This window comes from Falco cherrug, chromosome 2, assembly GCF_023634085.1.
Source record: "Falco cherrug isolate bFalChe1 chromosome 2, bFalChe1.pri, whole genome shotgun sequence".
NCBI classification, from domain to species: Eukaryota; Metazoa; Chordata; class Aves; order Falconiformes; family Falconidae; genus Falco; species Falco cherrug.
In genome coordinates this window covers 76,895,947-76,922,232 of record NC_073698.1, presented here as the reverse complement: position 1 = coordinate 76,922,232, position 26,286 = coordinate 76,895,947, and the positions used below count along the sequence as shown (strand labels likewise).

Below are 26,286 nucleotides of genomic sequence, written 5' to 3'. Positions count from 1 at the left end.
AACTGATCATCTGAAGAAACACGGCCAGTCAGCTGTTCGGGGCTCCGTTAGGATGCCTACCTGGCCCAGGGGCATGCTTGGTATACCCAAGTCTGCTCAAATCCTGACTGAGCCAGCTTTCCCGTAAGACTGAATACTTCAAATAAGTCTGAAACAGTAGCCATTCTGCATAGTATTTATTTATAAACAAAAACATTGCATTTGATCACATACAAGTTTTGATCCTGCAAACTCAGATTTATAGTTTTCTTTTTACAAAAAATAATTTTAACAAGTAAATAAAAACCATTTCCATTAGTCCACTGCTGTCCAAGTGTAAGTGGACAGTGTAAATTTGCCATTTTTAATATAGACATATGCTATATTTTGCCAGTTGCCTACAAACAATTCAACTACTGTCTCTGATGAAGGATAATAAATAACGATTAAGAAATGGAAAACTACACACCAATAACTGGAAAATATAAACTTTTTAAAAGTCATACAAAGTTATATTACAGCCACCTCTTCGAAAAATCAAACATTCAATTCATCCATTATAAAGTACAACAGTATTGCATTACCCTTATCGGCATACTAGAACAGATATACTGTCCATTGAAAGAAACTGACTGAACTACAACTAAAAGGAACATAATCTAATTAAACCAGGACAGCAGCAGTGCAATAGTCAAAAGTGTTGGCTTTATAAAAAAGACACCTCTTAGGAATGAATGTATTGAATGCTAACTCATAATCTGCTTAAAATTATTATTTTTCTTTATTTTTAAAAGCAAGAACCATTTTTCTCAATCACTGTTCGAATGACAAATACCACCACAGACTAAAAAGTGGATTTGCTGTCTTTGCCACCTTTCTTCTCATTCCTGATTACTTCATAAGAAAAACATGCACTTTCTCTTGGTACCACATCTTCCAGGAATTTTTTGCATGAGCATTAGAGCACAGAAGTAGTGGCTTATGAGTTACTACAAAACATCTACTAAAAAAAAGGGGGGGGACAAGACAGACTCCCCTATCCAGCCTATAATAAAATATGTCTAAACTTTAAGATAGCATAAACAAGTTCTATTTGAACATTTTCAGCTTTATCTCATTCTGTAGTTGTTAACACCAAAGATAAGGAAACACGTCTCCTTTTCAAAGTACTTCCATCCAACTAGTTAATCAAGGATTTGGGAGCCTGATGCATTTGTACTCAGCATGACACATTCTGATAGGAAGGTAAATTTCAGAGACAAATCTCAGCACCCTCACATTTCAGCCTGAAAGACTCCCAGGCAGACTGTATGTTTAACACTGCAACAATTTGTTTTTCAGGATAATACATATAAGCATTTGCATACATCACAGAACCTCTACGCTAAGCCTGTTCAGCACTGGGCTTCCCTGAAAAAATGGCCTTCAGGTCTCAATAAGTGGCACTCAATGCAGAGCAGAGATTGCCCAGGACTCCACCCCAGCTTTGGAAACACCACCCCAGCTTGCTCTTTCCAATGGTCCACCACAATGCTTCCCATTCCACCAGCTGCCTTTGACTTGGAAAAAAAGTAGACAGGAGCTGTGTGTGAAATCTGACCATAGAAGCTGTGTAGCGTTACCTGGACTTACAAACCAACACTGCTGTATTCAAATGGGAACTATAGGGTAGAAGTGAAGGCCCCTGTGACTGCACTCTATTAAATACAGACAGGTTCTTGGATGTAGGAAAAAAAAAAAAAAATCAAGTAGCAAGGGCAGGACACAAACTGGCATGGGGTTTCCATCCCTGAAAAGGCTGAAATAGCCTAGCCATATCCCATGGAGTTGTTTATGCTGTGAAACAGCATATGTTCTTTACATATAATATACATAAAAACATACAGATAATGTTCTTTAGCAACATCAAAAAATCCAAAATGGCATCAAAGATCATCAGTTTTCAGGATAAACCCCTTGATTTTTATTTCTTTTGGTAGTAACCACACAAATGCTACCCACATGGCCAAAATTTTCATCTCCTAGTCACATTTCTATCCCGATAATGCAACATACAACATTGCTGATAGTAATGAAACAATACTGTAGTATACAACACCACTACTAAGGTTTGTTCTGAGAAGGAAATGAAGGAAGGTTCTTTTTTGCAGTTTTAATATATTCCACTACCTAGATTTTAGAAGAGGAAATATTAATGCTTATATAAGATCAAAAGTCAACCAAAAAGCTTTTGTAGAAAAGTATTAAGAATCCTAATAATAAAAATATTTGCAAATTTAATTACAAATACATTTTAAAAGCAAAATCCTTAATTAAGTACATCAGGGTTGGTCAATATTGACAGCATTCCTTTAAGAGGAAGTGAAGATAACACCCACTGCATCTGTGGGAACACCTAAATGCGTAAAGTATATACACTTACTGATCAAACTAGGTCAAATATATAAAGTGAAGAAGCAGTATATACAATTTTGAACCTACACAAAGGTTATAATGGCAGATCAAGTAAGAGTCTGCTAAAGATGTTAAGTACTACTGATTTCATGCATTTGTTCAACAACTTGTCCTAAAATTTCATCTACTACATCAATATCATAATTCACTTGCTGCAAGTCTAGATCAGGCATGATTGTAGCCAGAAGTTGTCCAACATTCACTCGAAGAGAGCGTAGTTTCAGGCTGTGAAGAAATAGTTAAGGTATGATTAGATGTAGATGAAGTTTTATGCTCAAATACCAAGTACTTTATTTAATGAAGCTGGACTAGTACTCTATACTGGAAAGGCTCTGTACCTAACTTCCATAAACCAACAAAAACCTGATGTGGTTAAAGCTGCATCAAGATAATTTCAAACTCTACCAGTTTTTCAAAGCTGAGCCTCTCAAGTTTTAATTTTGAAGGTATATATTCCCTTAGTTTCAAACAAATACTAAGAGCTAAACTGAATTCTGCCTTTCCCAAAACAGATCAGAAATACTTCTGAATAATTTTATTTAAATTGGAAAGTAAGCACTGGCACAATCCTTTATCCCACAACACATTTTTATTTCTCAAAACAATATTAAACTCCAGTATTTTTATACATTTAGAAGCACAAACTACTCCAACCTATGGGAACAAAGAGAGAAAAAGAAGAGAGGAGAAGGCAAGAAAAAGTAGTTTGTTCAAAGGCTTTAAAATATAAAAAGGAAGTAAGGTAAGAGTTACAGTACAGCAAAAATGCTACGCCTCCTGTTTTTGCTTTCTTTCCTAGATCCCCTTGCTCTGTCCTCCTCTTGATCAAATTGCTTCCAAATCACCCATCCCTTCTCTTAAGCATTTCCTTCTACCAGCAGTTCCTTTATCATCTCCAGTAGCCAGTCTTCACAGTGCCATCAGATCCCAATAGGACTTGTGGTAGGAAGTTACTTGCAAGTCCTGCATATATTTGCTATTTCTTTTAGGAAGCACAAATCAGATGCTACGAGAAGAAACTGAAACACTGGCAGATAAAGGGGAGATTTACCCATAGAAAAAAATATTAGATTGAAAGGGGTCTCTGGAAATCATCCAGTCCATTCTCCCCTCCCTCCCCAACACACATTCAAAGCAGGGCTAACCTGGATAAGTTTGTTTAGGACCTCCTTGTGTTTTTAAAATCTCCAAAGATGGAGATTCCACAGACTCCCTGGGTTCCTTTTTCAGGGTTTGACCACCCTTGCTGTGAACACTTTTTTTCCCCCCCCTTTAATATTTAAACAGAATTTCCCTTGTTGCAGCTTGTGTCTGTTGCCTCTCATCCTATCACTGTGCTCATGAAAAGAGGCTGGCTTCACCTCTTTACACCCTCTCATTAGGCAGTAGCAGAGCGCAACAGGATTTCAAGGTAACCTGCTCTTTGTAAGGGTATTTCCTTTCCCTCTCAGCTTCACCTTGTGTATCAGATACTCCAAGCCCCTGCCCATCTTGGTGAACCTTCAGTAGGCTTGCTTGAATATGCCAGTGTCATTCATATACCAGGGAGCAAAAAACTGCACACAATACTCCATGTTTGGTCTCACAATGCCCTGTAGTAGCATTCCCTCAAATTACTGGCTGAACTCTTGGCAGTATAGCCCAGTAGGCACTGGGTTCTCCCACCACAAGAGCGCACTGCTGACTTACATTCAACTTCTAGTCCACCAGCATCATAGGCCATCTTCTTCCAAGCTGCTTTCCTACGAGTAGTCTCCAGCTTGTTCAACTGCATGGGGTAGTTCCAACAGGTGCAGAACTCTGCAGTTGCCTTTGTTGAATTTCCAGGTTTCTTTCAGCTCGTTTTCCCAATTTTTCAAAGTCCCTCAACAGCAGCCCTACCCTTCATAGTATCAATGGTTCCCTCCAATTTGATGTCATCATGAATTTACTGAGTTAATTTTTGCTGTCATACGGGCCATTAATGAAGGCACTAACCATTACTGGCCTCAATATTAATCCATGACCTCAGCAGTCTGGCCAATTTTACAACTCACCTCTTAGGGTACCCATCAAAACCACACCTCGGAAACTTCACCACCATGATATCATGGCAGCCCACACTGAAAGCTTTGCTAAAATAAGGGTCCACAGAGCTGGTCATCTCATTGTAAAAGGCAACGGGGCTGCAAAGGCATGACTTACCCTCAGTAAATCCATGCCAGTTATTCCTACTCATCTTATTACAGGGCTGCAGGTGGCTTCCAGGTAGATTTGCTCCACAGTCTTCCCAGGGCCTGAGGCTACACTGACCAGCCTGTAGTTCTGCCTGTCCTAGATATGGGCACAACTACTGCCTTTTTCCAGGCATCAGGAATGCTGCAACAACCTTTTGGACATATCATCACAAGGCCACCTCTTCATCAACTGGCCAGCTCCCTCTGATGCATCTCATCTGGTCCCATGGACTTGTGTGTTGAATTTGCTTAAGTGGGCCTTTAATTCAGTCACTGCTTATTACAGGTAATGCTCACTCCCCCAAGATTACTATTTGGCTCAGGGAACTCAGTGGTTAGAGGGCAGACCTTACCAGTAAAAAACAAGGTAAAGAAGATACAAGTTACTAAGGTACCCAGTGCCTCAGACCTCATATCCTTTGCTACTAAGCACCTGCCCCACTGTGCAGCAGGTCCACATTTTTCTTAGTTCTTCCGTTGCTACTGCTGTGCTTACTGAAGCCTTCCGGTTGAGCTCTGCAGGCCTTGCCAGTTTTAACTCCATCTGAACTCTGGCTTTCAATTCCATCCTACATGACCAGGCAGTGTGCCTGTATTCCTGCGGGACTGCTCATCCCTGCTTCCAACCCATGCGTGTACTTCTTTTGCGTGTTTGTGATTTCCATCAACAGAGAGCTGCAAGCTCTCTGTTTGTAAGTTTGAACCCTTGTTCAGTTCAAAGACACACTCTGGACGCAACCTAATTCCACAGGATTGGTCTGCAGCAAGGAGTTCTTACAGGAAAGGTGATTTTCAAAACCAAACTCAAACTCTTTTCAGTAGAGTATTATTGATCCAAGAAAGAAAAACAGAATATAAAAGTGAAGTTCATCTACACAGCACAAACTAATGATCACCCTCTTTCCTGCCTCCTTTCTCTCTCCTTGTTCTGCAAGTCATGTCTAGACATTATATAGTATTTTTGACATTTTAACAAGCATCAGTATGGCATTGTATTCTGCAGTGGCCAACCCTGCTCATACAAATACCTAAATCATAAAAAAAAATAAAAATTAAATAAGTCATTTGATTAAAAAAAATGTTACTGAGTTAGGAGTCACAAGAGGCAACAGAAAACAATTCCAAGCATTACATTTTATTATATGATTATCAGACATTATCTTCATCAAAATATTTCAGATACAATCAGCCAGACAAAATATTGCTTGAAATATAGTCTAGAAAGAACAAAATTGATACCTTTCTCCATCAGAAAAATTCACGGAGTCTTTTACATTACTGGTGGTAGAATCATTTGCATGTGCTACTGCTTGTGGAATTGAAGCTTTTAACTGTGCAATTTCTGCTTTGAGTTCTTCACATTGACAGGCAATTTGATTTTTTTCCACTTCCAGTAGTTCAATCTGGCAAGTAAATAAGTTTACATATCAAACAAAGTTGTGGTGTGTTAAAATAAAGACAACTTATACAAATCTAAGTCATTTAACTTTGTTGACTGCTTTTAATTAACTTTTCAGTGATATTTTAAGTTATGACAGCCTACGCAAACTGCTTTAACATAGGCAGCTGTCAAACTGAACCACTGTATGTGTGCTCCTTCTGAGCCTCCTCAGTCTCTCTTTTGTCTTGCAGTCAGAGCCACTCAGAGCCTCGCAGCCCCTCAAGTTTGCTTATTTCTACCTATGAAAGCAAAAAACTAGAAGCTCCTGGGCTAATTTAGTATCTCATCCCCCTTTTAGGTGGCTTGATTAGTTTGTGGACTGAACTATACACACATTATGTACTAGAACTGCTATGAAACACCCATTAAAAAAATAAAAATAATGTAATTGTTAACTTGAAGGATATCACTGTTTCAACAATCATACCTCACTTTTATATCTGTCCCTTTCAATGCTGCACTTGTCCAGTTGCCTGAAAACATCGTCCAGTTGAACAGCAATTTCATCCACCTCGCTCTTACTTTCACCGTCAGCACACTTGCTGCATTCAGTTTTTAAGTTCTGCAGGGTAGAGCATTGCTCTTTTAGTTTTGCTATTTCTTCTAAGGCCTGTTCATAGAGAACGGTCACTTCTGCCAAGCTTCTATCATGAACATTTTCTTCTTCACATGAAGAAACCGTCTCAGTTGACTGATGGCACATTTCTTTTTTTACATACTTATTGTTCAGTTCTAAAATTCTCTGTTCCAGCGTTTCTACTTGTTTGGTTAATACTTCACATTTGTTTTGGTAAATTTCTTTTTCTTTGTTTAGTAACTGCAGCTGGTTTTTCAGTTCATTTCCAAGATCTACATGTGTCTCAGAAACATGGTTAACATTGTGCTGTTTAGTTTCCATCTCTGCCCTGGGAACTTGAATACTGGTGTCATCTTCCACCTCTTCCTTTTTAACAACTAAGCTTGGGACCTCTGTCTGTGTTGCTGAGGTCAACTGTTCACTTTTTGATTCAGGAGTAGCTGCACTGCAAGGCTCTCCAACACTGCAGTTTTCCTTCGTCTTCTCCTCTTGATCCAGGTTAATACATTCAGTTTTTATTACAGGAACATCAGCATCTGCTGAAGGCTTTGGAGTACTGCTCTCTTCTAAAATAATAACATCTTCATCATCATCATCATCATAGTTGTTGAATGTTTTGTCATTTAATCGAGGTGTCTTTAAAGACACAGTCGTCGTGCAGCTAGGTGTCTTCCGTTTAAGACTGAGAAGCAAAATATTGAACTGATTATTATATTGCTCAAATACAGAAAAGTCATTTGTTTCAATGTATGTTCAGGGTTTTTATAAGCACTATTAAAAACTACCACTCAGTAACTAGAAAGGGATGTCTCCCTGCACAGTATTTTATGTGTAACCAGAGCAAATACCTTTCCTGTAAAAACAAGTGGCTGACATCCACACACTATTTTGAAACACTCACGACTCAAGATTTGCAGGAAAACACCCCCAGCCTCACACCCATTCCTTAACCAACAGAGGTTAAGGAAATACTGTAGAGTGTGGTTAACAATACAGTCTTTCCCTAGACAGATAAACCACGCAGCAAATTTCCTTGCCAGTGCACAGTATTTTTTGATGCACTTGCTTTTCTACTTCACTAGATTTTTAGGTACCTTTAATCAGCCCTCTGCTTCTGGTACTCCCAAAAGTGACACATGAATTTTGGCAGCTATGACCTGAAGATGGGACTACACCCAACACCATCATTTTCATTAGCAAGTTATTAATTTTAGAAATAAACAGGAATCTACTTTGTAGATATTTACTAACCTGTTATCAGAATCAGAATGAGGTGAAGATACTGATCTATTTAAAATAAGCAGGGGTCTTTTGGCAGAAGCATTTGATGTTTCGGGTAAAGGTGATCTTGGAACAGTTTCCTTTCCACTCACAGCTGTGAATTTTTTGAAGTCTTTACTTGAAGAAACAAGTGTTTTTAAATACATTTCATTATTGACCTATAAGATAATATTAGTTAAGAATGAAAAGAAACAGACATTAGTAGATTCTTCAGAATAGGTTTAAGCAGTTCTATCTGCCAACACCTAAAATTCTGACCAACATTTCTCATGTATACTACAGGGATTTCCTTGAACCTGGGCTCCATATTTTGCACTAAGAAAGGCTAACTAGACCCCACATTACACACCCCAGTTCCCTTAACGGCTGCACACCCCCTCCCCCAAACTCTCATGCATGTGAAGTATTTCCTTTGTGTTGGTTTAAGACATAAAACATACTAGAAAGCAGCAAGTTTTTTATTGTAATTACAGGCTTCCAGCAGATTTCTGAGAGGACTTTGAATGCTGTACACCTGCTGCACACTTCTCTCCATGCACAGATTTATTGCTGTCAGAAAGCAGCTTTATGGTCTTACAAGTCCCTCTCTAGATATTTTAAAGTACTATTTTAAGTACCATGTAGAATCTCAGGAAGGAACTTTTCCCAAGCTGTATTTCTGCCTGAAGTCTGAGCATCATACACAAAGTATTGGACAGCCACCTCTGTTATTTCCCTCTGTATATTTCCCTATATACACCTCTGCTCATAATTAATCCAGTTTGTCTAAGATGAACAATACTTTCCTTTTAGAAATTACTTTTATACTTGGGTAAAAGTAATAGTAGAAAAATTGATACAGTGAAGTATATAGGTTAAAACAGCACATGGAAAAAAAATCTCCTCTCCAGAAATTGAGTGATCTTAGCTTAGCACTTTACTTACAAAGCAACTTAAGCTAAATCACACTGATTCTGAGTTACAAGCTACCCATTCTCATAATTCAACCATGTTGATTTGCATCTGCATTTAATTTGCATTTGAGTGCCTCCTTGCAAATGTAGAGCTACTACAATTCTGTACATCCCCACTTCCTGCCCCAGTTTTAAGGGCATCTTTACTTTCATACCCTCATCGCATCTCTCTACAACATATCCACTTTTCAATAATTACATGTCATGCCATAAAAACAGGTATGAGTGACGGCCATAAAAACAGGTATGAGTGACGGACATTTTTTCTAGTATGATTTTGTGAGAGGGCTTTGTTCCTCTCAAACTCTTTAAGTACTACATAGTGTATTTTCTACCACTGCACACCAAAGACTTTACTAACAGTGAGCATAAGCTGCACAGCCATCAAAACAAAACACACTGTTGAATCAGTCAGCTGTCCACTAGCTAAAGCAAACTAATTCAAAGCCTGGCCTATTTGATCAAACTGCATAGTACTGTTGCCAGCAAGAACAACTCTTCTACCAAAGTCAGTTTCCTATCAACTTCGAGTTACCTGGTGGCTGTACTCTAGTCGCCTCTTCAGTTTTTCCCTGTCTCTGCACAGCAAGAGAAAAAAGATTAAGAACTTAGATTCAAAATGTTAATTCATTATAAAACCAAATCAACCTCAAACTAAAAGCAAACTCTCCTTATCTCAGCGGGATGCAACAGTGTTCTAATTAACATATTCTGGTTCATTGAATGAAAGTTTTCTGCATGAATTTAGAATCTAGTATAGCTTAAAGTTATCTCTCAGATTAAGATTTGTTTTAAAAAGTTGAAGAACACCCAAAACTCCCACTTCTAGAATGCTAGTCAGCATTAGTTAAAATTACTCAAGTCGGTGGTTTTTTCCCCATATACCTTAGCTAGGAAGCCTCTTATTCTTAAATAAATTCATTAAGGTATTCAAGTGCTTCAACACAGACCTTGAAAGTAAAAGTTACCTAGACAAGGTCCCCCCGTAACAGCCCTAGCAGCTTGTTTCTCTAAGATTCCAAACTATCCTCACATTGCTTACTACTATGGAACAACGCCCACCCGAGATCTGTACTTGAACACCAACTGCTGCCTTGCTTGCCTCAGCAGTTATTAAATGAGAGGGGACCTTTGCATTATGACTTTCCTAATTCTGATTTAGGAGAGCAAACAGGTATTAAGTCAAAGAGGGAAATTTAAATGTAATGCCAACATGCTAACAACAGAAGAGAACAGTGCTTTTCATCTATTTATTGCTAATACCAAATCTTGATTTCAGGGCACTATTTTCTGGCTGGATATATTCCCAGAAGAGTTGCAATTATACCACAGGTGAGACAAAAGGGCATTTAGTTTTCACATTTTTTTCCTAGTGTTAAGACACTTGTAAGAAAGTTTATAGTACTCACTTTTTCTTGTAAGTTTTCTCATATGTAGGATGTATTAGGTCATCATCTTCTGGTTCTTCTGGCACATTACAATTCCTGAGTTAAGGGGAAAAAAACCCCAACAAAACACAACAGAAAAAGCTTAACATCCATGATTATAACAGGTGATAAAGCAAGAACTAAAAGCAGCATTTAGATATTCATCAAAATCTAATTTTACCGGAATTGTGGGTCAGGGTTCAGTGAGCAGTACCACTTTTCTGGCAAGTGCTCTATTCCATCTGGCAGCTTACGCCATTTCAGACATGCATCACATTGTACCCATGTCTGATCAGGCTGTTTTCTGCAATGGAAAAAATATCAGAACTTTCATGGGAAAAATTCATTTTTGTGAATGAGTGTAGAACAGTAATGACAGTATGTGAAATTCTTCTATTTAGAAGCAATACTCACTGTATCTCCTCAACTGGCAAAGCTAATGGGTATTCTTCATTTTTCTTTGTTTTCATTTCATTCCAGTAATCATTAAGCTTTTCTCCTAATGCTGCGATTGTAAGCCTAAAAAAGAAGTTTTTAAAAAGACCATCTTAAATAATCAAATCCTAGTACAGAAAGAACCTTTATAAACCACAGGGAAAGAATAAACATGTGAACCACTAATATTTCTATTTGTACAACAGTAAGCTTTTTGCTTTTAGAAAATCCTAGAAATTAGTAATTGCGTGAAGCCAGTTTATCAGCAAAGAAATTACTGAAATACAAGTCGAAGCACAAAGCCTAAAATCAAGAGTGCTCAATTCAGAAGCACCGTGGATGTACAGTGCAAACCCTGAAGCCACCTCACCAGTTCAACCTCAGTCATGGAAGAAACAAGTACAAAACCACCTCTGTCAATCTAGGACCTAGCTTTGTATTTGCTTGATGTTTCTGTATGCCCATTAACTTCAGGTTCATAACTACTCTAAGTTGACATACAACAATGCTACATGGAGACTGCCAGTGTAGTATAAAGCCTACGTCCTGCTAAAAGGAGCAGGCCAGTCTTACCCTAGGTTAATTTTCAGCTGGGTTAGTTTCCTGATCAGGGCTCATTGCGCAGCTCACTGACTACTAGAGCTGGCACACATAGGAGGGAGTGGTCCAATAAAACAAGCCTCACAGGTGAGGTAGAGGTTAAGACTGCTTCTTATCAGCATGCTGAATTTACATCGGAGTAAAGTGGCTGGGTAACCAGAGACTGAAAGTCAGTCCCTCCCTGCCTGGCTTATTCCAACATCTATTCCACCCTGTCCCTTGAACTAACACAACGTTCATGCAGTGAATTAGTCTAATCTAGAGAGCTTTGATCTAGTTCACCTCTGTACCCAAGTCACAAATTACTGTGCCAGAAAAATGAAGTACCACAAGGGCAGAAATGAGCAGCAACACATGCATAGGATCACTTCTCTCTTTTGGAGAGGGAAGAAGGGCAGATCAGCTTATACTGATCATGACTTTTAAGTTTTATATTTCTGTTTTGGGCTGGAAAGGTACCTGCAGCACTCTTTGCAGAAAAACCTTTATGAAAGATTTTTCAAGTGTAGTATCTCTATGCTCGCATTACAAGTGTAAAAAGAAAAAAGTAAAAAACATTCAATGCTCACTGTGCCAGCCTGTGAGAACATAGCACAAAGCCTAGTCAACACAAACGACTATCCTATGGTGTTCCCAATTCCTCCTCTGCCAAAGGAACTGTTAGTGCCACCCTACAGGAAATGGTTCAGAAGACATCTGTATTGAAAAAAGCTGACACGAGCTATTTTCCAGTTTGACCAATTCCCTGATCTGCTCTACCGTATGTTCTCGTTAACAGCTCTGCTAGCACAGTGACAGTGGAAACACAGGAAGTCCCTAAAGCTGGCAGTATCACTGCAGAGAGCAGCACAAACTGTGGGTGCCATTTAGATACAGGCGAACTGAACTATAGCGGCTGTAACAGCCACTGCTTGCTGCTCCTGCTCCAGAGGGCTGCTCTTTCAACAGCAGGAACGACCAGATTTATGTTGCTATAGCCACTCAATTACTGCAATTAACAGCTTTGTTTATTACAGCACTCTGGTGTGGTTTCTGGGTTATCTTTATATGCAGAGCCTATGTATAAATCAGCAATTCAGGAAAGGCATTGTAGACCATTCAGGTTGCCAGTGGAAGCTGGAACACAACTGGTTGAAGGGCAAAACATGCACCTCGAAAAAGCTAATGACTTCTGCCAAAGTTAATCCACCTATGTTTGCAAGTCAATACCCTGAATTTCTAAGTCCATGTTGAAAGCAAGTGTTAGTGCACACGGAAGGGAAGTCCCTGCTCCTTTAGGGGCATATGGTCCAAAGGAACCATAACAAGAACTTACAGGACAAGCGAGGTTGTGGTAAGAGCAAACCTAGTCAGCACACTAACTGTGGAGTGTGAGAATGTTTATTTTTTCAGTTGGGAGGATAAGGAAAGGAGACACACACAGAGAGTTGTAAAATCTGACCAATTATCATTAACAAAGACAATAACCAGAAACAAACCTGGTCAGTCACACTAATTCTTGATAGGCTATCAAGAAACTGAAGGCAAACTGGGATTTTGCAGCTTGATAAAGATGCAAACCTGAGGGTCCAGGATGTTTGGAGGGGGTCAGTGGAACTATGGCCAACTGATGAGGCAATGTGCATGGGAAGGGGACGCAGGGAGGAACAGAATGGGATAGAGAGAAAAGGATATAAAAGGAGCTGGTTGCATGTAGTCACTCAGTACATTTGTCTGGCTCAGCCCTCAGCCTGATCATAGCAGTCTGTCCTATCTTCTTATTTAATATTTTCTTAACTGTCTACATAATCTCATTCTCAATCATGTGTGTATGGCAAGGACTAAGTGCCAGCTACTGGTGAGAACTCTGTATGTGCGAATGGATTTGGTGCCAGCTCCTGGAGTCAGGACCAGGTGTGTGGTGTCAGCTACTGGAGCAAATGGGGGGGGGGGGTCTCAGCTGCCCCCCACTGAGGCAGGAACAGCATGTTCCCCAATAACTGGCTCCTGGGGTGGGCTAGCATGAGTAATGGGCTCAGTGCAGGCAGCTGGAAGACTGTGGTAACAGCCCATGTGCCTGGTGCTGGCAGGGGGATAAGTGTCTGCATCTTCCCCAGCCCCAGTGCGCATAGAGTGTGCACATGCACTTAGTAGCAAACTCCAAACTGGACCCAACAGTGAATAAGAGGTGCCAGGTCCAGGCAAGGGTATCAGGCAGGCAAGGGTTGGTGCTGGTACACCAGGGGGACTTGTGAATACAGAGTGTCTGAGGTACGAGTGTGTGAGCATGACGTTTGCTAGCAAATGTCAAACTGCACTAGCCAGCGTGTAGGGAACATGTGAAGCAGGTAAGAGGGCCTGAGATCAGCTTGAGCAGAAACTCCGGGACCCCAGGCTGAGTAGGAAGGAGTCTTGGGACAGTGCTGCTGGAGGAGGTGGCCGCTCCTAATACCCCTTAAGACAAAGCAGCACAGAAAACACAAAATAGCCTTGTCATCATGAAAGGAAAGAAAGCAATACTGAATGGAACAATTCTCAAGGTCTGTATTCAGAAATTTTCCTTGGACAGTTCTTACACCTCAGCTTGAAATCTGCATAGGTAACTCAAACCCTCTAGCCCTTCCTTCCCCACAAGTCTCCTTCCACAATGCCAGCATAGCTGATTCACAGCAGAGCAGTGTAAAGAGACCAGGAAATTCAACTAGTTTAACAAAAATTATCATCTCTGAAAATCTTAAGTCAGACTAGATTCCCAGTCTGGTTCAGTTTAGCTACAGGAAGTATCACACTAGATATTGACTGATGGGATGTGAAAAAGCGGCAACCCCAAGTTAGAAATAAAAACTAGAACAAAACAATGTCCCAAATCACTGCTACCTTAGGATGTCAGGTATTTTAAACGCTCTATCAGGGAGCAGAGGACTTAAGGGCATTCAAGTCCACTCTTAGGAAAGAAAAGGGCTCAAAAATATCCAACTGTTTTTTGAAAAAAAAAAGACCAAACCAAAATTGTTATGAACAGTTAATAGTATGGGATTCATCTGTCAATTTTATTTATGTGCCATACTAGTATCCACATCTCAGTGAGTTATCCTGTGCTCATTTTACAACCAGTGAGGGGCAGAATTGCAACCAACCACTTTTAGGGGACTTACTACTAAGTTGTGTGTATGTGCTGTCAGTGAAATCTAGGATATCAATGAATGCAGTATGACCAGTGTAGACTTACACATCCCACCTCAACTGTTCAGAACAGACATGCAGTTTAATGATGGAACATAAACTTTTTGTCTCACTATTTAGAAAAGAAGTCTTTATGGCAAGTATTTCACAGTGAACAGCACTATTCGATAGAAAGTCCACATAAAAATATACATCTACCTGTATTCATTTGTGTAGTCAAAATCTTGTTTGTTATGGGTTGGTTTTAGGAAGTTGCATTCAATAATTCCAACTACACCAACACCCATGTTGTTTGCCTATAAAAAAAAATTAAGATCTATCAGGAAAAACAATATATATTCTATGCTAATACTGCAAGAGTTTGTCAGAGGTCATTATAAGCTATATATAAAAGGTAAAAACAATTTTCTGGCTTATGACTCCTCTCGAAAAAGGAACTCTCAACACAAACCCCCTAAATAAAAAAATCCTCTGTTCCACTCCTCTTTTTTGTCCTGAAATATATGCTCAGCCCCGTATTTTGTGTAACAAGCTAAGTTTTAAACACAAACATTAGAACAACTGCATACAATTTGATACAATTTTTAACTGCTACACAAACTAAAATGGCAGTTTTGTAAAGGATACATCAACAACCTAGTTTTCATCTGCATTCTTTTTAAAATCAGCATTGCAGCGAAAATTATTTCTAAAGATGTTAAAACATTTTTGAGCTTTAATTTCTTACCTTTAACTGACAGCCAACTCTTTCATAAGCTTTGATGAGTCTGTTTTTATGGTACATCATTATTCCATAGTGATCTTTGTTTCTGCAGTTAAATCCAAAAGTAATTCTTACTGTTTTAGCCTTTTACCAGATATTAAGGAAAAATCTGGTTAATCTCATGTATTACAAAGTTATAGTTACTCTGAGTGTTCATTCTAAACTGGGTCCTGGAACTTTCTTTTTTTAGATTGAGATAATTCCTCCAGTATGTCTTACAAAAAAATTTAAAGAAATACCACATAACTGAATCCAGACAGCTTACATTAACAGTAACATCATTAAATTTAGCGTGCGATGATGTAAACATTAGCAAAGGATACATTCAAAAATTTTGGCCTATATATATCACGTTCAATGAAGGCAAGGCTTTTGGAAACCAGCTGTGTTTTCACTTTTTGTCCTCGCAGAATGATCTGCATTGTTGGCTTCAGATACAAAATACTGCAATAAGCCTATAAAACATACAGTAACTCCCGTTATTAAAAAAACCCAGAAACCTCAAGATATGTTGCAATACATATTGTGTTTAGAAGACAAACTCAAGTTTTGATTAAATTTTATGAAATGTGTTTTTTTCCAAACTTAAATCCAGAAAAATAAGAAATGCGAGTGTGCATAATAAGCATACATATGACAAATTAAATGAATAGCAATTGAAGGGCAACTTTTATGAATATGACAAGTTAATCAACTGTCTGAAGATGCAGTTTTACCTTTAAAAGAGCTCCCAAACACAAATGCCTCTTTTCTTATCCCCTATTGAAAGCTTAATAATTCTACTACAAACTTTAAAATAACAAACAAAAGCATGTGTAATTAACTTTCTTTCAAAGGACTGCATATTAACATAGCTTGATAATAGCTATGCAAATCTTCTTATAAACATCTAGATATTTGAATTCTAATCTGCATTTCATTTATCATTATATTTACAACTTCTAATGATTGAATTAGATATAGGACTTCAGTATCTCAATAACTGAAGGTTTTAGTTCAACTGGAATAATAGGTCTGAATATCAACTACAAGAGGTGTCCAGAACACCTAGCAATTCCAGATGTACTTTCTTATAAAAAGAAGCCTTCAAGGCTTATGAATCAGTAGGGGAGACAATGGTCCTATCAATTAGTCTACAGAAAAGCCTTGTCCCTGTCTGCCTGCATACATTCAAACAATGAAGCTGCTTCCCAATATCTCTACCTCTTTTCAACACCTAGAAATAACACTTTGCCAACCTAAACCTATCTGTTTTAAAAGATCCACACAGGCATAGTGTCAGTACTATATGCATGTAGATCTGCACTACAATCAAATGCTTACTCTGCTGACAACCACCCCCCTCTCCCCTAATTTCTGAAGCAACCAATTTCATTTCCCTCTTGCTCCTTCGTGGATAACAATGGCTACATTTAACAGCAAAAGTTATTTGCAAGACTACATAAACCGCACCAATTTTCTCCTAAATAAACAGCAATTGTTTACACAAGTTCAAAAATACATTCCATCTTCAATTTTCAAAATCAGTATTGACATATTGCCCTAACATTTAAATTCTGACATTGGTCCTCCCTCCAATCAACACTTCTGTAGTAAATACCTTATATATTAAACCAAAAACATACAGCCTCCGGCTTCCAAAAATAAACAAATCCTTTTAAAAATATTATACATACTCGCAGCGAGTAGTCACTTTCTGGAACAATCTGGTCCAGTCTCTCCTGTTTTTTATATCCTCTTTTGCCTGTTTCATCTAAGTCTTCTGGAATTCTGATGTCGTATTTATCTTTGTCAAAGTCAAATTCTGTTTTTTCATTTTTATCTCTAAGAAATAAGATTTAAAAAAGTATATATTATGGGAAAAAAAGTCAACACAAGGTATGATATTGTGGTGGACCCAGTACATGTAAGATTCAAGAGAAAGGGAACTCCTTTGAGCCATGGTGGTTTTCCTCATATATTTGCTAAAATTCACATAAACAAAGTTCACCAGTTCCTTCCTGATATTCAAGGAATACAAGAGAAGCGAGAGCAAGTGTGATACTTGTGGTTTCTAACTTAATTCTAAACAGGTCATGCTTCAAAAATAAAAGTGGTCAGTATCAGCTTTAAATTCTGAGGGACCAAGACACACACATTCCTTCTAAATGCAAGATTTCTGAACACTACTAAGATTTTTAATGCTGCAAAAATGAGGCTCACCACAGTTTTCCAATTAAATAATTATCACAATTTCTTATTGGATCAACCACCAGATGTCGATACTATATTTAGTTGCAGATATATATAATGAAGTATACTGGCAGTACCTCTGCACAACATTGAGCTATCATAGTTGGTGCAAATATTCCAGATATAAAGTCTTTCAATAATTTTTAAAAAAACCCAGAGCTGTTTCAGTAGATATGATTACAACACATTAGAAACAACATAAACCCCCGCAAAGTGTTCTTTCCCACAACTTCCCATAAATACACTCCGAAACTCAGAACATGAAAGTTAGGCTGCCCAGTCAGCTGAGTTCACTGTATTTTCTTCTGCTCAAGCAATAAAGTGATGCACATTCCTAAAAAAGTTCATACCTAAAAATAAATTAAAGTCTACTTGGGCAATGCAAATTTGTTTCTGAAGAATAAAGGAGGTGAAGCTTTTCTTATGGAGCAGATGGCAAGCGGAAACAACCAGAATTAACAATACATTTATTACCTCCAGCTTTCTTGTATTAAAATCTCCTATGCTAGAAGTGATTTGGGGCTCTAATACTCACAAGAAATTAATGAAACAAAAAGAAACCCAAACTTTTGACCTGCTATAACTGACTGAAATTTATTTTGTTCTGTAACATTCAATCTATACTCATTCAGGTGTTGTTTCCTGCTCTCTCCCCGATGGGCAACAACAAAGGTAAGAAACTAAACCCCAAGCTAGTTTCTTGCCAAATCCACGTGACTGAAACAGTTCAAAATTGCTTCCTCTGGATACCTTGTCATTTCAGTATTTAAAACTACAGTAAGCTACACACTTAACAACATAGTACAAGACATCATCTTCCCAACCAATTTGTGCTATCACAGTTAAAGGCACAAAGCCTATATACCTCTAGAAGGACACTGCTGACTCCAAAAGCCAGTAATACTTGCCTGTACATACAAATGGGTTTCTGTTTGAATTTTTGCATTCACAATTTCATAGGTCTGAAATAAAAGATTTATAATTTGCCAATTTTAATTTTCCTCTGGCAAAGGCAACATGTTACAAAAGGAAAATATGAAGCCCTTTACATTCTCCTTCCCTCTGCTTTGTTACTTGAGATATTAGCAACAGCTCTCATGCAACGTTAAAGTCCCTTAATCATGTGAGTTTGAGTCTAGTTTGCCAGTTACAGCTAACTGCCCACAGTCTTTCGGAATTATTCCGCAAAAAAAACCCCTTGTATGTTTGCATACACTGAAAGATAAACTAAATGAGATATAAGAGATTGGACTTCACCTTACCTTCTAAGATTCCAAATGATAATTCTTGTTCCTTTTTTCCCTATTATAGCATCTAGCTCTGCCAGTAATTTCTCCTCAGTAGAAAATAAAGAATGTGTTAAGATGGCCTTCAGGCTGTTTTTGGATTCTGCTGGATCACTTATCTGTCGTAAGCATTATGTCAAGGAGAGTAACTTCGAATGAAATTTGATTTCAGATTATGAGGATAATTCTACAACGGTATCCTGTACTCACCTTCACAAGTTCTCGTTCCATATCTCAGAGCTCCTACAAATTTAAAGGATTTAACTTATTTTAGGCTTCCTCTCATCTTATAGTTTATTTAGCCTATCCATAAGACTAGACAAGATTTCCTTTACTGATATATCACCCAAATTTTGCATGTACCAACAACTTTTCATTCAGAAACTGCTGAAAGGATATGTTGGTTGTTGAACGTCACTATAGGAACCATGACATGTTCTGCTTTGGTGACTTCAAGGAAAGTCTGAGATAACATGCCCACACTCATGGTTTCTCCGTTCTTGGTGAAGACTATTGCATCTTTTCCCAGGCGCATGGAGCCCGATTTAAACCCATTTCCATACAGTCCCACTGGAACCCGGCCATTCATCACAGATTTCTCACTGAAACCAAAGCTGAAACATATGAAAACATTAGAAGAGTGTAATAACTCCTATAAAACTTGAAAACCCTAAAGATGCAGGCAAGATTTACCAAATTAGACTTAAACACAATGACTGAATCTCTTGTTTTGGAGACGGGGGCCTACTGTACAATTAGACAATGTACAGTTAAGCAAACCCTGAAAGTCACCTGTATAACATCACTAAAACCACACTGCAAGAATTCACGGAAATTTACTTTCATCATTAAGTATGGAAAAGAAATATAATCTGTCTGGAATTATGCAATAAGCGTTCTTATGGGATTCTAATAGTATTTACTGTGAAGCCACAGGATAACTAAGAAAAAACCTAAAGCTCTTCCCCCCTGCCACCCTGCTTGAAAAATATGTGATCTACAGATTTTCCATTAGTAACTACATGCTACATTTAAAGTGAAACAGGCAATTGTATACAGAACACTAAATTTAGCAAACAAGCTATTAATGATGGTATCTAACAGAAAAAGAAAAATACCAGTTTGAATTCAAACTTGGTCAAGTTTAAGGCCAGAGATTTATCTGCAGGCAGAGCAATACTTTCATACTATAAGAAAAACTGAACAGCACCCTCTTTGCTACCGGTAGAAATAAAAGTTGCAGAAAGATCATTTCAACCCCTACAGAATATTAAATAGATAAACAACATCAATATAATTATCATTCCTTTAAGTTTTCCTCAATACCTTCTATTTTCAGTACTCCAAAGGGTTTTAACTGAATTCTCCTTAGCTCCACTAAAGGGCCCTACAAAGAGTTTACACAGCACAACCACTGTACAGAAAAGTTAACTGGGAAGGCTGACAGAAAGGATAAAAGGAAATTATGAGATAAAGATACACTGACAAAGTTGTATCAAAGTTTTACTAGCATCTGTCTATTCTAGAGTGTCACTTGGGTAATTGCTCATCTTTAGAAATGTTAAGATCATGAACAAAATTAATCAGTTACATTGGGGAAAAAAGAATAAGCTGAGCAATAACAGAACTAGACACTGGAATTTTTACAAGAAAAAAATTGCAAAAGACGTTATCTACCTTAGCATTTTGTGCAGCTTCTCTGAGTTCATACCATTTCCATTATCTGTGAATGTCAAGCATATATTGTCGTTTATCACCGTTTTGTCTATCCATATCTGTTTAGCGCTCACATCTGGATCATAAGAATTATCTGAAGAGAAAGAAAGCAGACAAGGGTGGGACACTAAAAAGCAAAAATTAAAATACATTCACACTTGAACTGTTTAAAGAGTTTAATTTCAGTGAAGATGACAGACATTAACTCTTCCAAAGTTACTTAAATCCACATGTAGCATGCAACAGAGCCTTACCTAGCACGAATACATATATAATCAATCTGCCAAATGGTAGTCTTTCAACACTGCCAAACAGCTTTAAGGAATAGCTGTCCTGAACTTTACTATGGTGCTATGCTTGCACATACATTTATTTGGTGAATATGGTGGCTTAACATAGCTCCCTAATCACGGGCCTATGACCCTGAATAGTCACATGCTAAATTAATGGAGATCTAAAACTGCAGCCATTTTTCAGCTCTGCAGTTAGGTCTGCAATGTAGTTGCAGAAATTTTGTGCTGGCACAGATATACATTTCTCAACTAAGTCACTGAATATTAGTCAACTTTTGTACAGAAACAAGAAGCCATAGTTTTTAATGAAGTACGTGTTATGCTAAAAACTAAATCTCTTAAACCAGTCTCTTCTTTACAGATGACATCACTAAATCAAAGCATTACAATGAAACAGTTACATCAAAACCTGGCAAACCTTGCCTGAAAACAATGCGCAGTTTCCCAGCTATTAGAGATGCCAGTAACATATAGGCAAAAACGTAGGCAGAGATGAGTGGCACAAACACGAGAATAGAAAATGAAACCAGAACAAGTTTCTACTTTCGTTTCCTGCCTCCCAGTTACCTAGTGCAGTATTTACTTTCTCCCAGCCATGCAAACACCTCTCACATCTGGCTCTCAGGAGGCTAGGTTATTATTCACAGCACAGACAACGGTACATCACTAATACACATGGCTGCAACACCTTGCCTGCTGATGGTCTGCAGGCTTTTTAATTGGAAAAGATCAGATTTGCAATACTGTCACAACTTCAGATAATTAAGTTTGAGACACTAGAAAAAACAAGCAAAACCCTGAAGCCCAGCTCCCCTGCATCCCAGATAGTTCTGCAAAATCTAGAATTTTGACTCCACAGCTGCAGATTTAGGTGAAAAAAATTGTTGCTGTTCTGCTACCACATCAGTCACAAATACATATTTTGCTAATGCAAGTTGTTCAAATCTAAGAATGTATGACTTTTCACAGATGGGAAGTACAAAATGCTTTAGACTAAACTTTCTATTTACAGGATTTGAAAGAGGTTGCAGCGTTGCTACCACAAGCGAAACAGAAACCATGGCTCCACAGACAGTTCTTGGCAGCAAAGCTAGTTTAAATCTCATCTGCCCTAACACCACTTTCCCACGTCTCTTTTCTGTCCTTCCCCAGCACTGTACTATTCACGGAATTTGTAAGAGGGGAAAGCACATGGAGGATGACGGGTGGGATGTGATGGCACAGCAAAAGACAGCACCCCTGCCTCACTGCCTGTTTTGCAGGTTCAACTGACAGCCATAAATAAACAGCTCAAGCCAACACTGTGGTCCATAAAAAGGAATCACAGCTTGGTAGCTTGCTTTCTATAAGCATGAAGTACAAATTGCATGCACAGTGAAGAAGTTCATAAAATGTATTTCAGCATCAACAAAAGGGAGAAGCCAGCAACATAACCATCAAGAAGTTGACAGGAGGAACTAGAGCTTAAAAAGCAAATTTTAGAATACAGACCATTAATGGTTTAGGTAAATTCACCAAAATTCAGGCCTCCATAATGCAACCCTATTCATGTTATTTGATATTTGGTATATGGTATAGCCACACATAGCATGCAAAAGACAGATTACAAAAATTATTTAAATTAATATGTCTAACTCAAAGCCTTTACAGCCAGTATAATGCTACTATGCTTTTGAAGATTGTTAAAGCAACTTGTACAACAAACCAGAGGCAAAGGAAGAAGACAAGTCTGTCTGCCTTGCACAGCACATCCAGCATCATTCCAACCAGGTATGGCATGGGGTGAACAGCTGAAATTACTTAAGATACTGCTACCTTCAAACCAGCCAGCCCTTCCCATAGCCACATGGTTCTTATTTCTTCCTTTGCAACAGCTCTGGCCTTACCTAGCTGAAAAACTCTTATTTTCTTTTGTTAGGTTAGTTTTCTGGATTAGCAACAGCAGAACTTGTGCAAAGGAAGCGAAGGAATGTGTGACCAGAAATGCTGCTCCTTCTGGCAACAGCAAACTACTAGATAAGCTTGGCAAGTCTTTCCAAACCACACCTTCATTTTGAGGAACTAGTTAAAGAAAGTCTGCTAATCATTCCATACCCAGGGAAACAATCAACTCTGAATATATCCAGTTAATATTCAAAAATCAATGGCAAGACAATCAACAGGAACTAATAAATTAAACAGATACACAAGCCATGGCTGACAGCAGACAACAGAGACACTACCGAAGAATAGAAGTCTTAGGACACTGATGGATGGACCATGAAAAGGAACCACTCAAGTGTTACCGAAATCTCGGAATAAAAAACTTATCAACACCAATGTGATGCAGATAAACAGACACTTCTTTATTAACAGTCGGGTGCGCGAGTGAGTGCTCCCACGATCAATGCACACCAAGTTTCAAAATCATACAGCTTATATAGGACTTGCTCATACATATTCATTAAGTATTCATGCATAAACATAGCATTTCCCGAAAATCATTAACATACTCTCCTCCCATATCCGATTCTGCACAGTAAAGGTTAGAAAGGTCTGGAAATGGGTCTGGGGTATTATTCGGGTAGGTGGTACATGAGTCGGTGGTCGCGATGCCCCCTGCCAGAATTACCTTTTACCTACATTCACTGTTTCTTGGCAGGTAACTACGAGTTGCTTCATTCGACTCTCCCCAGTTCCCATTAATTCTACTTTCTGACATCTCAATACATTCTCCTAGGCCACACGTAAACACTGCATCCAATCATGAAACTGTTATCTAAGTTCTAAACATTCCTACTAGGTGATTCTGACCAATCCCTTTGGCCTTGGTACGGGGCTGTACAGAGGATTTCATAGTAGCTGTCGGTTGCTGTGCAAACACAAATTCCACTAAAATATTTCTTATAACTCTATATTCCTATTAAAATCAAATGTGGTTAATTAATTCTAACTAATAGCAGATATGTAACACAAGTATAAACCTAAAGATGTTCAGCCAGAAACTTGATAACCCAAAAGAAGAAAGTTAGGATGTTTGAGGAGTATTGTGACAATGTGCAAAAATTACTATGGATGTTTTGAGGAAGCATCGAAGAAAAGGGAAAGATCAAAGTGGATGGGAGAAGAATGGTATAATGAGCAGGGGGAAACAACAGGCTGATCACGTGCACGCTGGCTGCTGGTCAGTATGCTTGCGTGGTTGGACCTTATGCCACTCTGTTGTACATTCTAACTAAACATTATTTCTAACTATTTCCTGCTTGAGTGTGCTCTCTATTCTCAATGTGTGCCTGTACGTATTTGTTCTGCTAGCAAACCCTCAGACTGAAAGAAACCAACAATCATTAAGATCCAAGGTCTGGGTCTTGGCAAAACACACAAACATGGGTAAACATGAGTGGTAAGTGAGTGAGAATATATGTACGCACCACTACTGAACTTTAAACCTGGTTATTCAGTAAGCAGGAAGAGGATGAAGTCATTTGGGCTGTTCGTGTTTTGAGCACGGCTTGTGTTTATGTGGGTCCTTGCAAAGTTACTGTCCTCCTGTCTGCGCTAATCTGTCTGCAGCCAGCTGTGTCTGTACAGGATACAAGTGTGCACGCACATCCTTAGAATGCACACTCAGCTTTACTACGCTCTGGACCTAGGAATAGCAAAAAGCAGTAGGCTTGCATTTGGTGTACTAGAAGGGAAAAGGAATTCACTTGGTCTCAGAATCTTCTATATTTGGCAATCCTTAATAAACTCGGCAAAAAGAAACTGGCAAATCCTACAAGGCCTCTGCAACTGCTGTCAGATAGTATGTATGCTGTTAGGAAAGAAAAAGTCAATCTGAGTGTACCAAAGAAACACATTGTAAGATTCTGAATAGTAACAACAGGATCAACTTCTTTCCTTACTTGAAGAAAAAGTTTATAACAAACAATCGAGTACTCAGGCAAACTATTGATCCACATACCTATAAGTTCTGCAATTGCACTGAAAGGCCACGTGTGACTGGTAGAGTTGGTATGCAAGAACTTTGGACAAAGCTGAAATAAACCACAAACAATGGCATTAGCTTGTGCTCTTCAACACCACCAAGCCAGAAAACAGTACATGTTAACTAAAGTAATACTAAATTAAGCTGGTTTGTACAACACTACCAAAGGGCTGTAATTGAATTTACTTTTAGATACTGGCATACTAACACCTTTTAAAGGGAATATTAATACAACTATTAAAAACAAAAGACCAATACAGAATTCAGCCCAGTATCATACTATATTCTGAGCACGGGTTATGTTGTCATTTTACCAAACCCTCCTTACCTCTATAAAAACATAAGGAACTATTGCTTTAAACTGATGCTAGCTAGAGGTTACAGAAAACATCAGAGCCTTAGTCCAAATCTAGTAACAGAAGCACATGCTCTCAAATGTCAAAAACATACATCTTAAACCATGAGTATTAAACTTAATCCAACAAATGAGCAGCACCTAATACACTCAGCTGCTTACTGTCCAATGCCATTGCTCCTTTTACCCATATTGATCAAAATTACCCGTCAGGTTCCCTCGACTAGTGGTTTATGCTTTTACAATTTGTTCTCATACATTTTACCCTCACTTATGATTAAGATGGAACCAGAGGAATGTAGCCACTACTAGGATTAGATGAGAATATGCAAATCGAGTACTTATTTATGGGACTTACCTTGACAAAAATATTCTCAATTACTTTATGAAAGCCTGGGTTCATATATATTATTCACCTAGATCAAAAGACTAGGAAAGCCAGAACTAAATATTCATATAACTTTAGGATTTGTCAATGCACTGTTTGGAGAAACTGAACTGCTGAAACGGATACAGCTGCGTTATCACTGAGACCATCTGTAATTGTACTTTTACAAGACCTTTAACACAAACCACATATACGCTTAAGCCTCGCTAGCATTGTTATGTTGATGGCATAAAAAGCAGTACCTACAAATTCATAAATGCTGAAAATAGTCTTTGTACAGCACAGTTACATCCAAAAACATAATATAATCCATATAATAATGTGTATATAAGATCATAGAAATATTTTTAAAAGTGTGCACACAACATATCCATACTTTGTAAGCTTTGCAGTACTACACTGTCAAGCGCTTTCACATAGCTAGTAAAGTCTAAAAAAAAGCAAGCAACCCCTTCAAGTCTCCAATTTCATTTATCAGCAAAAAGGAATAATCCTACAAGCAAGTTCTAGAGCCACGAGCCACGTTCCAGAGCGGGAGGTGGCAGCAGCAGCAGCCCTAGTTCAAATCAACATAAACGGCCAAGAAACCTCACCCTTGATTCTAAGCTCCTAAGAGCACAGGATACATTTTCAGACTGCAACTTAATCCCTGCATTTCTCCATTGAGCTAGAGTACAGTTATGAATAGACATCACACTCTTAACTGCCATCTGTGCTTTAAAACTCCAGTTTTATAAAACCTGGTAAATCGAGTCAGGCTA

At 38.4% G+C, this 26,286-nt stretch overlaps 1 protein-coding gene across 2 annotated transcripts in view; it reads right to left on the bottom strand.

Annotated features, from left to right (window-relative positions):
• Positions 1–159: 159 nt before the first annotated feature.
• Positions 160–26,286, bottom strand: part of MORC3 (MORC family CW-type zinc finger 3) — a 29,901-nt gene continuing 3,774 nt past the window's right edge. Inside the window, exons 2-17 of one of the 2 annotated variants that reach the window (XM_055703355.1) lie at positions 24,759–24,831; positions 20,484–20,616; positions 19,208–19,420; positions 18,783–18,932; positions 16,965–17,112; positions 15,612–15,743; positions 15,253–15,372; positions 14,724–14,821; positions 10,743–10,847; positions 10,510–10,632; positions 10,311–10,385; positions 9,437–9,479; positions 7,919–8,106; positions 6,518–7,349; positions 5,889–6,052; positions 160–2,658 (exon numbers count right to left, since the gene is read on the bottom strand). In XM_055703355.1, the coding sequence (XP_055559330.1) occupies positions 2,505–2,658; positions 5,889–6,052; positions 6,518–7,349; positions 7,919–8,106; positions 9,437–9,479; positions 10,311–10,385; positions 10,510–10,632; positions 10,743–10,847; positions 14,724–14,821; positions 15,253–15,372; positions 15,612–15,743; positions 16,965–17,112; positions 18,783–18,932; positions 19,208–19,420; positions 20,484–20,616; positions 24,759–24,831 (2,751 nt within the window). In that variant the 3' untranslated portion in view covers positions 160–2,504. The remainder of the gene's footprint in view (positions 2,659–5,888; positions 6,053–6,517; positions 7,350–7,918; positions 8,107–9,436; positions 9,480–10,310; positions 10,386–10,509; positions 10,633–10,742; positions 10,848–14,723; positions 14,822–15,252; positions 15,373–15,611; positions 15,744–16,964; positions 17,113–18,782; positions 18,933–19,207; positions 19,421–20,483; positions 20,617–24,758; positions 24,832–26,286) is intronic. The other variant, XM_055703356.1, reaches the window with a different exon arrangement.